This window comes from Carcharhinus amblyrhynchos, chromosome 19 (genome assembly GCF_965287045.1).
Source record: "Carcharhinus amblyrhynchos chromosome 19, sCarAmb.v2.hapA, whole genome shotgun sequence".
NCBI classification, from domain to species: domain Eukaryota; kingdom Metazoa; phylum Chordata; class Chondrichthyes; order Carcharhiniformes; family Carcharhinidae; genus Carcharhinus; species Carcharhinus amblyrhynchos.
Window position 1 is genome coordinate 50,370,732 of NC_137342.1, and position 14,954 is coordinate 50,385,685.

A 14,954-nucleotide genomic window follows, 5' to 3' on the forward strand; every position below is an offset into this window, starting at 1 on the left:
GTCTATTTTGTTGACCCATTACCATCTCTTTTGGCTTTGCATCACGATCCCTTTTGTCCTGCACTCCATCATTAATTTAACATAAGGTACGTTGGCATAGGAAGCATGAGAATTTGTTTTATTTTTAAATCAATGCTTTCCCGGTTGGCAAGTGTTAGTCGGTCAATAGCAATCCATGGAATCCCTACAATGCAGAAGGAGGCTTTTCAGCTCATCGAGTCTGCAGCAACTGTCCGAAAGACATCTTAACCAGGCACTGCCCCTCATCCTAACTCTTTAACCCTGAGCATTTATCATGGCCAATCCATCCAACCTACAGGTCGTGGGACACTGAAGGACAATTTAGCATGGCCATTCTAGTTAACCCGCACATCTTTGGACTGTAGGAGGAAACCAGAGCACTTGGAAAAAACCCATGTAGGCACAGGGACAATGTGCAAACTCCACGCAATCACCCAAGACTGGAAATGAACCTGGTCCCTGGCGCTGTGAGGCAGCAGCGCTAACCACTGTGCAAGATTTCTCAACATGATTCAAACTGAAATATTACTGCGGTGTGTAACATGATTTGCAACTGATATATTTTCTTCACAATGCTGTACGAGGTTGGTGTACCCTAAAGAAGATTAAATTTGAACATGATTGTTAAACTAAAAGTTCTGTTTATTTATTGTGCACTGTTCACAAATCTGTGTTTATTAAAGGTGAGTTTAGCAATCATGCTGGTGAAATACTGTTTAATGAACTTTATACAGAGCAGATCAGTAGCTAATATGAATGGAAATTGCTGAGCTTATTCTGTGGAATCACACAAAGGAATCCTGGTCCCCTCACAATAATTATGAAAAAATAATTGTGCTTTCATGTGATCAATTATCTACAGAGAAACCTTAAAATCTCTTGCCAAAAGAGAAAATGCTGGAAAATCTCAGCAGGTCTGGCAGTATCTGTAAGGAGAGAAAAGAGCTGACATTTTGAATCCAGACGAGCCTTTGTCAAACTATCATTAATTGCCAGACCTGCTGAGATTTTCCAGCATTTTCTCTTTTGGTTTCAGATTCCAGCATCTGCAATAACTTGCTTTTATCCAGTTGATATCTTTTTGTTTTGTTCTATTTCTGTGGAAGTTTTCTTTGCAAGAAAATTTTTATTTAAACAAACAATGGCATCAATACCATATCTGCTTGTCCTAGTGTGTGCGGCTGAGAAGGGGGTTAAAATGATGCGTTGGTAAAAGAGCCTGAATTGGTGACGACTGCAGTTTATGTTTATTTACTGTTTTCAAGCTACGAGACTCATTCATCCTCTGAACAAATTCTTTTGCTAAAACATTCAATAATTTCTGTCATGGAAGTATAGATGCTTTAAACAGGTGGAAAATAGTGGAAAAAGATGTCCAGCCCAATGATTTTTAAAATGTGATGTTAATGCTGACCAGTCATTCTAAAACTTTTGCTCGTCCTTTCTCATCAATGCGACTGTTTTTATAAAAAGAGACAACTTGTTGGCGTTCTCTATGTAAGGGGAGGGAAGAACAATAGAAAATTGAGAAATGGAAATCTCTGTTTATCAGTCCAGAGGTAGGGGATCTGAAATTAAGAGAATTTATTTCCAGCTTCCTTCATTTTAATAACAATTCCATTCCAAATGTGATGGTTGATTTCAGCATAGTCACATCGGTCCTTTCGCAACTGGAGATAGGTTTTTACAAGAAGGTTTGCAGTAAATTCCTTTGTCTGGGGTAATTTGTGTCAAGACGTTAAACTAATTTGAAGTCAATTATCTTGCGGTTTCTGTTACTCATAGAAGTTCATAGCTCAGTTTTGTACAGTAGCAGAAACTGAAAACCATCCCGATAACAGCTGCAGATTCTGAAACTCAAGTACACTAAATTCATTAACAACTGCTGTTGGAAATGACTATTTTACGAATCAGCCTCCTTAACTTCTGCAGATTGTGGGCATTGTATAATTTATGACAAACTTGTCAATGCTTAATTAAATACTAGGGAAATGCAAATTTTTGGTTTGCAGTTTCCTTTACATCTGGCTGACTAAAAATTCTACTTGTTCAGAGAAAGTGAAGACAACAGCATCAGGTTTCATGAATCATCTGCCTGATCGGGTCACCCGTAAACTTTGAGATTCATCATTCATTAGTATTCTATAATAATCAGAAGGTGAGCTCAGTTGAGAAAGAAATATCTTCCATTAAAATGCTTAAATGTGAACAACAACCTCAAAGAGATTGTCCACTGTGCAAAGGATATTTCTATTTCATATTCATATTATCAGCAGAATAAAACTTATTCCCTTACATTTTTCAATGTTTCTTCTTTCTCAAACCACATGCCCCTAAAAATATACCTTTGCAATAAAAATCTTGATAGCTTCTCAATGCAGCACGAGGGATTTATCTTCTGGGCCTCAATTCCAAGTTGAATCATCGATCACTTTTTGAGATCTTCACAATCCAGCATCTAACCATAACAAATGCCTGAGCTCCACCCTGCACTCTCCACCCTGCACCCTGCAACCTGCACCCTCCACCCTCCACCCACCACACTCCAGCCTGCACTCTCCACCCTGCACCCTGCACCCTCCACCCTCCACCTTGTCCACTATATTTCACTCAACTACCACAAACACTGTCTAATCCCAGCTCTTTCTCAGATTGGAACTTTGAGATTCATTCATCAATGGAAATCGAAACTAAAAGTTTGAAATACTAATCCCCTTTTCTCTTTCACACATTGATCGACTGATTTTTACATTTCTGGTATTTGTGGGGTTTTTTTACATCAGTGTTTCTGTGTGTGCTGCACAGGTTGGTGGGATGCAATGGATTTGAAATAACCACAGTCCATTTAGATTTTCAGTTCACCTCAGCATTCATTACACAGAAAGAAAGACTTACATTTATATAGCACCTTTCACAACCACCAGACACCCCAAAGTGTTTCACAGCCAAAGACATATTTTTGAAGTGTAGCCACTGTAATAACGTCAAAAATGCAGCAGCCAATTGACACGCAGCCAGCTCCCACGAACAGAGAAATCTAATCTATTTCCTGTGATGTTGATTGAGAGATAAATAGTGGGGAGAATGCTTCTGTTTTTTGTTACATAGTGTCATGTGATCTAAGGATACAGGTTCATAGCTCCTTGAAAATGGAGTTACAGGTGGACAGAGTGGTGAAGAAGGCAATCGGCATGCTTGGTTTCATCGGTCAGAACATTGAATACAGGAGTTGGGACGTCTTGTTGAAGTTGTACGAGGCATTGGTAAGGCGACACTTGGAATACTGTGTACAGTTCTGGTCACCCTATTATAGAAATGATACTATTAAACTAGAAAGAGTGCAGAAAAGATTTACTAGGACGCTACCGGGACTTGATGGTTTGAGTTATAAGGAGCGAGTGGATAGACTGGGACTTTTTTCTCTGGAATGTAGAAGGTTGAGGGTTGATCTTATAGAAGTCTTAATGAGGAGCATAGATCAGTTTATATAGTCAAAATCTTTTCCCAAAGGTCGGGGAGTCTAAAACTAGAGGGCATAGGTTTCAGGGGAGAGGGAAGAGATACAAAAGGGTCCAGAGGGACAATTGGTTTTACGCAGAGGGTGGTGAGTGTCTGGAAAAAGCTGCCAGAGGTAGTAGTAGAGGTGGGTACAATTTTGTCTTTTAAAAAGCATTTAGAAGATACATGGGTCAGATGGGTGTAGAGGGATATGGGCCAAATGTGAGCAATTGGGACTAGCTTAGGGGTTTAAAAATAAAGGGCAGCATGGCGGCATCCTAGTAAATCTTTTCTGCACTCTTTCTAGTTTAATAATATCCTTTCTGTAATAGTGTGACCAGAACTTTACACAGTATTCCAAGTGTGGCCTTACCAATGTGTTGTACAACTTCAACAAGACGTCCCAACTCCTGTATTCAGTGTTGTGACCAATGAAACCAAACATGTTGAATGCCTTCTTCACCACTCTGTCCATCTGTGACTCCATTTTCAAGGAGCTATGAACCTGTACCCCTAGATCACATGATGCTATTTAACAAAAACAGTTGGGGCGAAGGGCCTGTTTCTATGCTGTAAACCTCTGTGACTCTATGACTTCCACCTGACCGAACAGTTTACCATCTTATCCGAAAGATGGCTCCTCTGACAGCACTCCCTCAGCACTGCACTGCCGTTTCAAGGTAGATTTTTGTGACAAAGTGCTGGAGAGAGGCTGGAATCCACAACCTTTTGATACAACTAAGCTTGACCATCAGAAATTGGTGCAGGATAGTTAATATAGTAACATGGGAACAGGACATTGAGGAGAATGTTTTGATATTTGAAATACAGTTGATTGGAGAACGATATGAAAGAGTATTTATTGGCAGTATAATCACTGAGTTAGAAACCTCTGAACTGAATCACAATATAAGAGCTAGAGACTCCAGAATTAGAGGAGAATTCATCAGTATTCACTGCTAGAAACCAGTTCACAACAGCAGAGACAGGGGACTAAGAATACATTTCCACCATCTCAGTCGAAGAAGGTGCATGACACACAAAGACTAAACAGGGGAAGAGATTTCAAAATCACTGTGGTTAAAGAAACTGCCGATGGTGGGAAGATCTCACCACACCTTCACTCGAAATGATGGCCCTTTAATTCTAAGAACATGTACGGTGCTACTTCCTAGTACCCTCTATTTATAAATACTTGAAAGTGCAGTTCTAAGTTTTTGACTAATTTTGTTAACTTCCACTTTGCTTTGCCAGCTGCAGAATGAGAAAGTTTTCCATTTCTCGCTGCGACTGAGCGAACGTTGCTTTGTTTTCTTGCCTTGTCCTGTGATAGCAGACTTTGATTTTGTGTACAAACTCAAACAGATGTTGGAAATCAGAAATAAAAAATGAAAATCCTGGAGCTACTCAGCAGGCCTGGTACCGTCTATGTATGGAGAAAGCTAAATGTTTCAGATCATGAGTGCCAAGAGATCTTTTAAGCCTGCTTGACATAGCCTTGGTCTAATCTTATCCCAGAGACAAAAGTAGCGTGATTGTCAATAGTCTGATTCACAAAAATCACACTTATGGCAGCAAAACTCTAACCTTCTATTCAATGTTGCAAATCTGGCAATTACAAATTCCCAAACACATTGATACCAAAAAAAAACAAAGATCTGTACAGCAGAGGAACAGGCCCTTCGTCCCTCCAAGCCTGCACCAATCACGTTTAACGACCTACACCAACTGCTTATAAGCCTCTATTGCCCATTTGTTCATGTGCCTATTCGGGTAAGTCTTAAATGTGGCTAATGGAACTGCCTCAATCACCTCACTGGGCAGTACATTCCAGGTCCCCACCACCATCTGTGTGAAAAACTCCCCCCGCACATCTCCACTGAGCCTTTCCCCCCCGCTTACCTTGAACTTGTGCCCCCTTGTAATGGTCATTTCTGCCCTGGGAAAAAGCTTCCAACTGTTCACCCTATCCACATCCCTCATCATTTTATAAACTTCTATCAGGTCACCCCCTCAGCCTTCATCCTTCCAGGGAGAACAATCCCAGTTTATCCAATCTCTCCTCATAGCTAACGCCCTCCATACCAGACAACAAAGCTCAATTCTTTTTCATCAGCTGCCGGTTGCCTTCTTGAGAAGCTTTACAGTGAGGGTCACACCCTTTTTCATTTAGAACTTTATTCTTATTTCATACATACCAAGGTGCCAATCGTTAGTTCTGCCAGTGTCAAGGTCAAGTAGGAGGTGAATTGCCCCTTCCACTCTTCCCTAACAATGTACTCCAGCATGCTCAGAGTCAATGTTTAGAATGTGTTATTGCATGTTTTTCATGGTGGTTATTTACTTTGATGAAATGCATAATCGCTTCTACTGTTCGGGAAACCAATAGCGACGATGAGATTGATAGTGAAGATTCCTATCAGAGTCTCGACAGCAGATATAAGTGGAACTAGAGGTTTTGCCACATGATCTTAGTTTTTTACTCTATCTACCTTGAAGTGTGAAAGCTTTCAAAGGTGTATACAGATTTAATATGTAATGGAGATAATAAATGTATCGGATAAAAGCAAATTATTGTGGATGCTGGAATCTGGAACCAAGAGAGAAAACAGATGCTGCCAGACCTGCTAAGATTTTCCAGCATTTTCTCTTTTGGTAAAACATATATCATTGGTTTAAAAAAAATAACTGCACATTGTTAAGCTTGCAAAGTCGGCTGCGACATGGGCAAAAAGAGAGCATCTCATTGTTTTAACCTCAGGAAAACATATTATCGCAATGCCAGCTATACCACTTCAATATTAGCAACCACGGAACTTTGTCCACCGCCCACAGCCAATGCTGTCAACCTCCGGAACAAATAGAGAAAAAAAACAAAGCTTGCAGTTTTTGCTTTAGCTTTAAGAACAAAGATAAGCTGAAGCTTGCCAGCATAGTTACACGGCAAGTTGATTAGCTTGCACAGAAAAACAATGACGACTCCACTGGAACCAACTATTTGGTTTGATTATCTGACTTACTCAGTTCCCTTCTGTGACTTCCAGGACATGGCCAGTGCGAAGGCTTTCATTGTTTCCATCTACTGTTTGGTTTTCATTGTTGGCACCTTTGGAAATGCTATTGTGATAATTATTATGAGGGCAAGGAGAAAGTCTAATCGTTTAGTTGATGTCTTCATCACTCACTTAGCAGTCGCAGATCTCGTGTTCCTCCTCACGCTACCTCTTTGGGCAGCATCAACCGCCCTGGACCACCAGTGGCCCTTTGGACAGAGCCTCTGCAAGATCTGTAGCTACATAGTGGTTGTCAACATGTACTCCAGCATATTCTTCTTAACGTGCATAAGTGTCGACAGGTATGTGGCCATCGTGTTACCGGTGAACTATGGTTACCTGAGAAGCAAGAGGTATGCCATCATCACCAGCTTGGTGATCTGGATATTCTCGCTTGCACTAGGGTTGCCCACTCTGTCATTCCGACACATTGTCCTGGTGGACTATGATGACAAGTGGATCTGCACTGAAGTCAACACAACCTCCAGGAACATTTTTGCCCTTGTTACCAGTTTCATTGCCTTTGTCTTGCCACTGGTCATCATCACGGTGTGTTACTGTTCAATTGGTATTAAACTTTACAGGCACTTTGACAGAATGAGAAAGGAGGGAAGGAAGAAAAGAAAGTCAATTAAAATTGGCTTCTGGATTATCACCATGTTCGTTTTTTCTTGGCTTCCATACAACGTCTTGAAGGCCATAGATGTGTTCGCCCAGTCCTCAATCATCAAAACATCGTGTTTCACCCAGGAGTCAGTGAGTAAAAGTCTTCTGCTCTTCACCTGCCTAGTGTTCGTCAACAGCTGCGTCAACCCAATTGTTTACTTAGTTTTTGACCGTTATTTCAGGAAGAGTTTTTTCCAGCTTTTGCTCTGCCAACTGGCCAACACACTGAAGGTCCATTCCTCCACTTCCCAGCCTGATTCGATGAAGTCTCAGAGGCGCAACTCCTCATTCTACAAAGAGAGAGACACAACTTTCACTGTAGCTAAAATCAGTGCTTAACGCAAGTTTGTGTAATCGAGTGACAGTCCAAATATCAACTGCGCAACTATAAAATAGGTGCAAAATTCGATTTGTTTCCTGCAATGTTATAGCATTAACTGCGACATGTGAAAGTCTCTGTCATTCTGATCACAACCATTTCCCCTCATGCCCACAAGCTTTGGACAGTTTTATAAATCAGATATATAAGACAGCATTGAAAAGTTGTGACAGCATCGAAAGCAAGCTTTCTTTTCTTCTTTCCGTGGGATGCCAGTATTATTACCCGTCCCTAATTGCCCTTGAGAAAGAAACAGGTCACATTGTTTCATCAAGGAATTAGTCAGATAGTAACAACTGACTGAAACCACTTCCAAAGAGAGGTTTGCTTTTGAAATGTAATATTTGTATGGTCAAATGGATTAATGCAATGGTGCTTTAAAGGTTCGAATATTTCCTTATATGAATAAGTTGGTTTAACAAATGCTTAAAAGATTGGAATTAAAAGCTTGTCTGTTCAGATCTGTGCAGTTTTTTTCTTTGAATTGAGAATTAGGAAAACAACTTAATTACACAATGTATCTATGAAATCAGTTCATCTACCAGACCTAAAATACACTTCAGTAAATTAAATCTGAGTCTCCATTGCAACTTAAAATTGAATGTTATTGTTCTTTGTGATTTTAACTCAATTCATTGAAAGGCAAGACAAGAACATGAAATATTGGATGTTGATTCTACTTGAAGAACCTTTTACATGATGCAACACAGAGGTGGCCATCACCAGAATGTAAAACACCTGGATGTAATGATTCTTCTTAATGCCTTCAACCTCAATGATTTACATACAGAGAATTATCAAACTATGTGTAAAATAGAATCATAGAATCCTTAAGGTGCAGAACAAGGCCATTGGGCCCATCGAACCTGCACTGACCACAAACCCACCTAGTCCCTATCTTCATAACCCCACACATTTACCCTGCTAATCCCCCTGACACTAAGGTCAATTTAGCATGGCCTATCAACCTAACCTGCACATCTTTGGACTAACACGTAACTGTTACGTAACAACATGGAGCAAACCCCCACCCAACACACTTCAGGCAGATTCCACCTCTCACATTTTATTGTATTTAATACATTCTTATTTATTGCCGTATATTATTTTTTGCCCTGTAACTTAACCATCTCGAGAGTTACCATTTCACCCACACAGGGTGTGGTCAGAACAATCTTTTCTGAAGAAACCAACTCAATCTACCCACTTACCTTGTTTTTCGCTTGAGTTTGTTGTGTGAACCTGGTGCTCGGCTGTGGGATCCTCACCCCCACCGATTGCCCCCCCCTATAGGTTCCACCCCCAATAGCCTCCATGCCTTTTGGCCCCACACCCTTTGACACTGCCCTATGCCTGGTGGGTGGCACAGTGGTTAGCACTGCTGCCTCACAGCACCAGGCACCTGGGTTCAATTCCTGGCTTGGGTCACTGTCTGTTCAGAGTCTACAAATTCTCCCCATGTCAGGATTTCCTCTGAGTGCTCCAGTTTCCTCCCACATTCTGAAAGACGTGCTGGTTAGGGTGCATTGGCCATGCTCAATCTTCCCTCAGTGTACCCGAACAGGCGCCAGAGTGTGGCAATTTCACAGTACCTTCATTACAGTGTTAATGCAAGCCTCCTTGTGACACCAATAACTAAAGTAAACTAAAAGGTGCCCAGTGGGTAATGCCAGTTTGCACCACAAGCAGTTCCAGGGTGCCAGGCTGGCACAACCAGGATGGCACTGCCCGAGCGGCACCTTGTTTACCCTGACCTCCTGGTGGGTCTCAATAGACACTCTTCCCTCCAACGGGGATGGATGCCTGTTCCCCATTTGTGGGGAATAGTAGCACGCCCCGTTGCAGTGAACCACTCCTGGCAGTGGGTGGGGGAGACACGAGCAGGCCTGGTGAATTCAGCCCTGAACCCACTAATGAAATGAGAATTGCGAATTCCATATTGTAATCAGCTCTGCACTGGAAACCTTCATAGACCTGATTGTGCAAGAAATCCGAGGCTGGGAGACGGTAGTGCCCAGTGGGAAACCCGCGAAACAGCCTCCACTGATGTCTCCTTTGTGCTGTTCGAGCAACGCAGCAGGCTGAGAGAATCACCCTCATGAATTTTGCAGTTCGGCTGCGTTAGTGCCATGAAAAGTACTAAAATTAAACAATACACTAACTAATATTTTATGTGGGTCATGACATTGCCGCTGTGCTACAGAAGTTACATCTGATGTGCAAACCCAACATTTTTCATATCATTCGACATCAATTGTTCTCAAATGCAACCAATTTGTTAAAAGTTTATTTATTATTAGTCACAAGTAAGGCTTACATTAACACTGCAATGAAGTTACTGTGAAATTCCCCTAGTCGCCATACCTCGGCACCTGTTCAGGCCAATGCACCTAACCAGCATGTCTTCCAGACTGTGGGAAGAAACCGGAGCACCTGGAGGGAACCCACGCAGACATGGGGAGAACGTGCAAACTCTACACAGACAGTGATCCAAGCTGGGAATTGAACACAGGTCCCTGATGCTGTGAGGCAGCGTGTTAACCGCTGTGCCACCGAGTCGCTTGATACATGACCTCAGGCTTTTGTATCTTAAAAGGTTAGCACACAGGTACAGCAAAGGCATTAGTTCTTGTTGCAGGGGGAATGGAGGAGAAAAATAAGAAAGTCCTGCTATAACTGTACAGGGTTTTGGTGAAACCATAAGTTTAAGTTTTAAAGTTTATTTATTAACGTCACAAGTAGGTTTACATTAACACTGCAATGAAGTTACTGTGAAAATCCCATAGTCGCCACACTCTGATGTCTGTTCGTGTAACACTGGGTAACATTTGGCCAATGCACCTAATCGGCGCATTTTTCGCACTGTGGGAGGAAACCGAAGCACCCGGAGGGGACCCGTGCAGTCATGGAGAGAACATGCAAATTCCACACAGACAGTGACCCAAGCTGGGAATCAAACCCAGATCCCTGGCGGTGTGGGACAGCAGTGCTAACCACAGTGCCACCTCATCATTTGATTTCACTTGCACTCGGAAGCAGTCATCCATTTAATTTATATTCAGAACTGACCATTTAGCTATCATTTGCACACATAACCATACTTGCAATGTCAAATGCTAGTTCTCATTGTCATCAATCTGGCATCTTATAGTGATCGCAACAATATGTCGCAATGTATATAGTCAAAACTTTCCTAAGACCCAGTTGATTATGTATTCAGTGGGTTATAATTCAGATTAGAAGCTGTTCTGACTCTAAGCCTGGTTAGCACTACTGTTTCACAGCTCCAAGGACCTGGGCTCGATTCCTGGCTTGGGTTATTGTCTGTGTGGAGTTTGCACATTCTCCCTGTGTCTGCGTGGGTTTCCTCCAGGTGCTCCGGTTTCCTCCCACGGTCCTAAGCTGTGCAGGTTAGGTTGATTGACCATGCTAAAAATTGCCCCTTAGTGTCCTGAGATGCGTAGGTTAGAGGAATTAGTGGGTAAAATCTATAGGGATTTGGAGGTAGGGGTCTGGATGGGATGCAGACCTGATGGGCTGAATGGCCTCTTTCTGCACTGTAGGGTTTCTATGATTCTATAAGTTTTGCACTTTTAGTGTAACTAAGATAAGCATGAGATGCTTCACTTTAGATATGATTCAAATGACCCACCAGGAAGCTTTTATCAAATAAAGATTATTTAACAACATAATTAACATATGGCAAGAAAATTAGCAATAACTTTTATTAATTACAAACAAACAACCGCGATAATTTATAACTCTTAATAAATATATCTAAGATGTTCCAAGTAAACAAAGGTTCCCATAGTCAAAAAACCCCTTTCCACAGGTTTAACACAGAAAAGACTAATGCTTATGTAATACTGGGACTAAGTCCTTTGGATGAATGCTGCAATTCTCTTGGGGCATACACAGACAGGCTTAGAGTCAGAACAGTTTCCCAGAACACCAGGGAGAGACTGTGGCTGAGCTACCACCAGCAGATTCTCTACTACATAAAGGTAAGAAACCTTGCTTTCACCTAACCAGCAGAGTTTCCAAAACCAGGGAGGGAGACTTTTCAGCTTGATGTTCCTTCTAAACTAAAACTGTGCCACCCAAAACAGAAAATAAAACCTTAAGTTCACTAGGAAGGAAAAAAAACTGTCCAAAGCACATGATCTTCCTCCTAACAATGCAGGGTCAAAAGATCCCACAGTAAAAATAAACAAACCCCATTTAAGCAGCAATAAAAGGACTTTTACAGACAACTCAGCAACAATAACATAAGCTGAGGCTGGGAAAACTGCAGGAAACATGATTTTTTAAAAAAACATTTCTTAAAGGTACACTAATGACACATCTCCCCCTCAAGAAAAAAAGCTATCAACATTCAAAGATGGTTTCGTTTTGCAAAACCTTTTAGTTTCACACTATTAGTACTCTACAATAAATTACATACATTTTACAAAATCAAAATATGCAAACACAACAGTAACATAGTCCATTTCAGTTCTTGTCTTCCATCTTCGAACACTCCTTCTTCTTACCATTTGTGACAAAGCATCAGCAATCGCATTCTCTTTTCCTGTTACATCTTTAACTTGTAAATTAAATGGCTGCAATAGTAGATTCCATTGAAACAGTCTGGCATTTTTAGTCTAAAATTTCTCCAAAAAAATCAACAGATTATGATCAGTGTCTCCGATGAATTACTGAAAATATAAATGTTAAAATGTTGTAACACCAAACTCAAGGTCTCTTTATCAATCCTTGAACATTTCTTCTGGTGATTGTTTAATTTTTTGGAAAAACACCCAATAAGCCACTCTATCTCTTCATCGTCTTCTTGTAAGAGCACGGCATCTACACCCGCATCACTCGCATTGAATGGTTTTGTGTAATTTGGTGTGGCCAACACAGGGACAGCTGTTAACACAACCTTCAAGCCATCAAATGCTTGTTATTTGCAATGCTCCTTCAGCAAGTCAGTCAGTGGAGCAATCATGCTACTAAAATTTGGCACAAATTTAGGTTAAAAGCCACTCAGACCCAAAAGGTCTCATTAATTCCCTTCTTGTTGACATTACTGGAAACTCCCCAGTAACTTCTGTTTTCACATCCCATGGGGACCATCTGTCCATGTCCAATTGTACAGCTGAGGAACATGACTTGGGCTTTTCCAAACTGACTCTTAGCCAACTTTACCAGAGTGCCCGCTTTCTGAAGTCGATTGAATAAATCCGCCAGATGCTCCAAATGTTCTTTCCATGTCTGACTAAAAGTCATAGTTAGAAGCCTCACAACACCAGGTTAAAGTCCAACAGGCCTATTTGGCAACACAAGCGGAATTAATTCTGGCGGAATTATTCAATCGACTTCAGAAAGCTCGTGCTGCCAATTAAACCTGTTGGACTTTAACCTGTTGTTGTGAGACTTCTTACTGCGCTTACCCCAGTCCAACGCCGGCATCTTTATATCATGATTAAAAGTCACCGGATGGTCTATGTACACCGCACAATTGGGTAATCCTGAAACGATCTTTTTGGTTAAACGATGAAATGTAGCTGGGGCATTTTTCATGCAAATGGCATAACTTTGAATTGGTGTCAACCTTTCACTGTCATGAAAGCTGAAATCTCTTTCACCCTTTTGGATAAAGGTACCTGCCAGTAACCTTTGAGTAAATCCAATTGGAGATACAAGTTGATTGTCCATCCTTCTCAATACAGTCCCCCAAATGTGAAATAGGATAAGAGTCTGTTTTTTAACTGCGTTAACTTTCCTATGGTCCACACACAATCGTTGTGTACTGCCCGGTTTTGATACCTCACTCTGGGTGATCTCCACTTGCTGCAACTCACTTCAGTTAGGTCATTTTTAAGCCTATTTTCAATCTCCTTTGGAACCTGTGCTAATTTTAGAGGGTTAACTCTATAAGGATGTTGTTTAATTACAACAGCATTTCCGTCATCTACATCATGTCTAACCATTCAAGTACTTCCCAGCTTATTCCCACATACTTGTCCATGTGATATCAATAACTCTTTCAGGTCAACTCGATTTTCCTCTGGAAGGTAACTCAACACTTTATCCCAATTTCTAATAATGTCCTCATTATCCAATTTAATTTGAGGAATGTCAAATTCAGAGTCATCTGGATTTGGTTCTTCACTCTCAGTTATAACCATTAAAACCTTCTTGTTCTGCTGCCCTTCTCTATCAAATTACCTTTTAAGTATGTTCGCGTGGCACGCTCTGTGAGTTTTCCTTCTATCTGGCATTCTTATCAAATAATTCACCTCACTCAATCTTCTTTCAATTCGATAAGGCTCACTAAACCTCGCTTTTAAGGGCCCACCTACCACAAGTAACAGCACTAAGACTTTATCCCCACGAGCAAAAGTACGAATTTTTGATTTCTTATCTGCTTCCTGTTTCATCACAAGTTTTAAGTGTTGTCTAGCCAATTCTGCTCTATTCATCCTTTCCCTAAAATTTGACACGGTGTCCCATGCTGTAATCTTAGGTCGCTCACTCACCAATTTCTCCTGAATCAATTTCAGTGGCTCTCTTCCCTCATGATCAAAAATCAATTCAAATGGGTTGAATTTGGTTGACTCATTAGGTGCATCTCTAATTGCAAAAAGTACAAATGGAATTCCTTTATCCCTGTCCTCTGGATAACCTTGGCAATAATCCCTCAGCATTGTCATTAGCTTGATGGCACCATTCTAACACTCCTTATGATTCTGGATGGTATGCAGTTGATTTAAATTGTTTTATTCTTAAGCTATCCACAACCTCCCTGAATAACTTTGGGGTAAAATTTGATCCTTGATCTGATTGTATTTCTGTGGGTAGCCCATATCTAACACAAAAATTAAGTAACCCCTCTACAATTCTTCTCGCTGTAATATTGAGCAATGGAATGGCCTCTGGAAACCTAGCAGACACATCCATTATGGTCAATAGATATTGATTCCCACTTTCTGTTTTAGAGAGGTGTCGTATGTAATCAATTAAGACCCTCAAATGCTGGACTGAGTATTAAAGGTGCTGGTTTTATTACTGCTTGAGCAAGGTTTCCCTATCACTTGACATGTGAGACATGAGAGACAAAATTTAACCACATCTTTATGGCATCCAGGTCAATAAAATCCTGCTCACTTTTCATTCACCTGAATATGTAAAGGTCTCCATTTCCTCATTAAGACTCATTTTTAAAGTAATAACATTCTGGTATACACTCAGATTCCTCTTCCATTTACACTTCCTGATGCAATTATTTTACTTCTATATCTTTCTGATGTAACTCTGCCAACTTCCCTGAACTAAAAATGTCCACCTCAACC

At 40.9% G+C, this 14,954-nt stretch overlaps 1 protein-coding gene across 1 annotated transcript; it reads left to right on the forward strand.

Annotated features, from left to right (window-relative positions):
• Positions 1–6,491: 6,491 nt before the first annotated feature.
• On the forward strand, positions 6,492–7,916 carry LOC145355244 (apelin receptor A-like). The gene has a single exon (XM_080207109.1). The coding sequence runs from the start codon at positions 6,492–6,494 to the stop codon at positions 7,575–7,577; it is 1,086 nt and encodes a 361-aa protein (XP_080063235.1). The 3' UTR covers positions 7,578–7,916.
• Positions 7,917–14,954: the final 7,038 nt, after the last annotated feature.

Excerpts from the sequence above, each read along its gene's own strand:
- LOC145355244 (XM_080207109.1), top strand. The coding sequence starts at position 6,492 with ATGACGACTCCACTGGAACCAACTATTTGGTTTGATTATCTGACTTAC.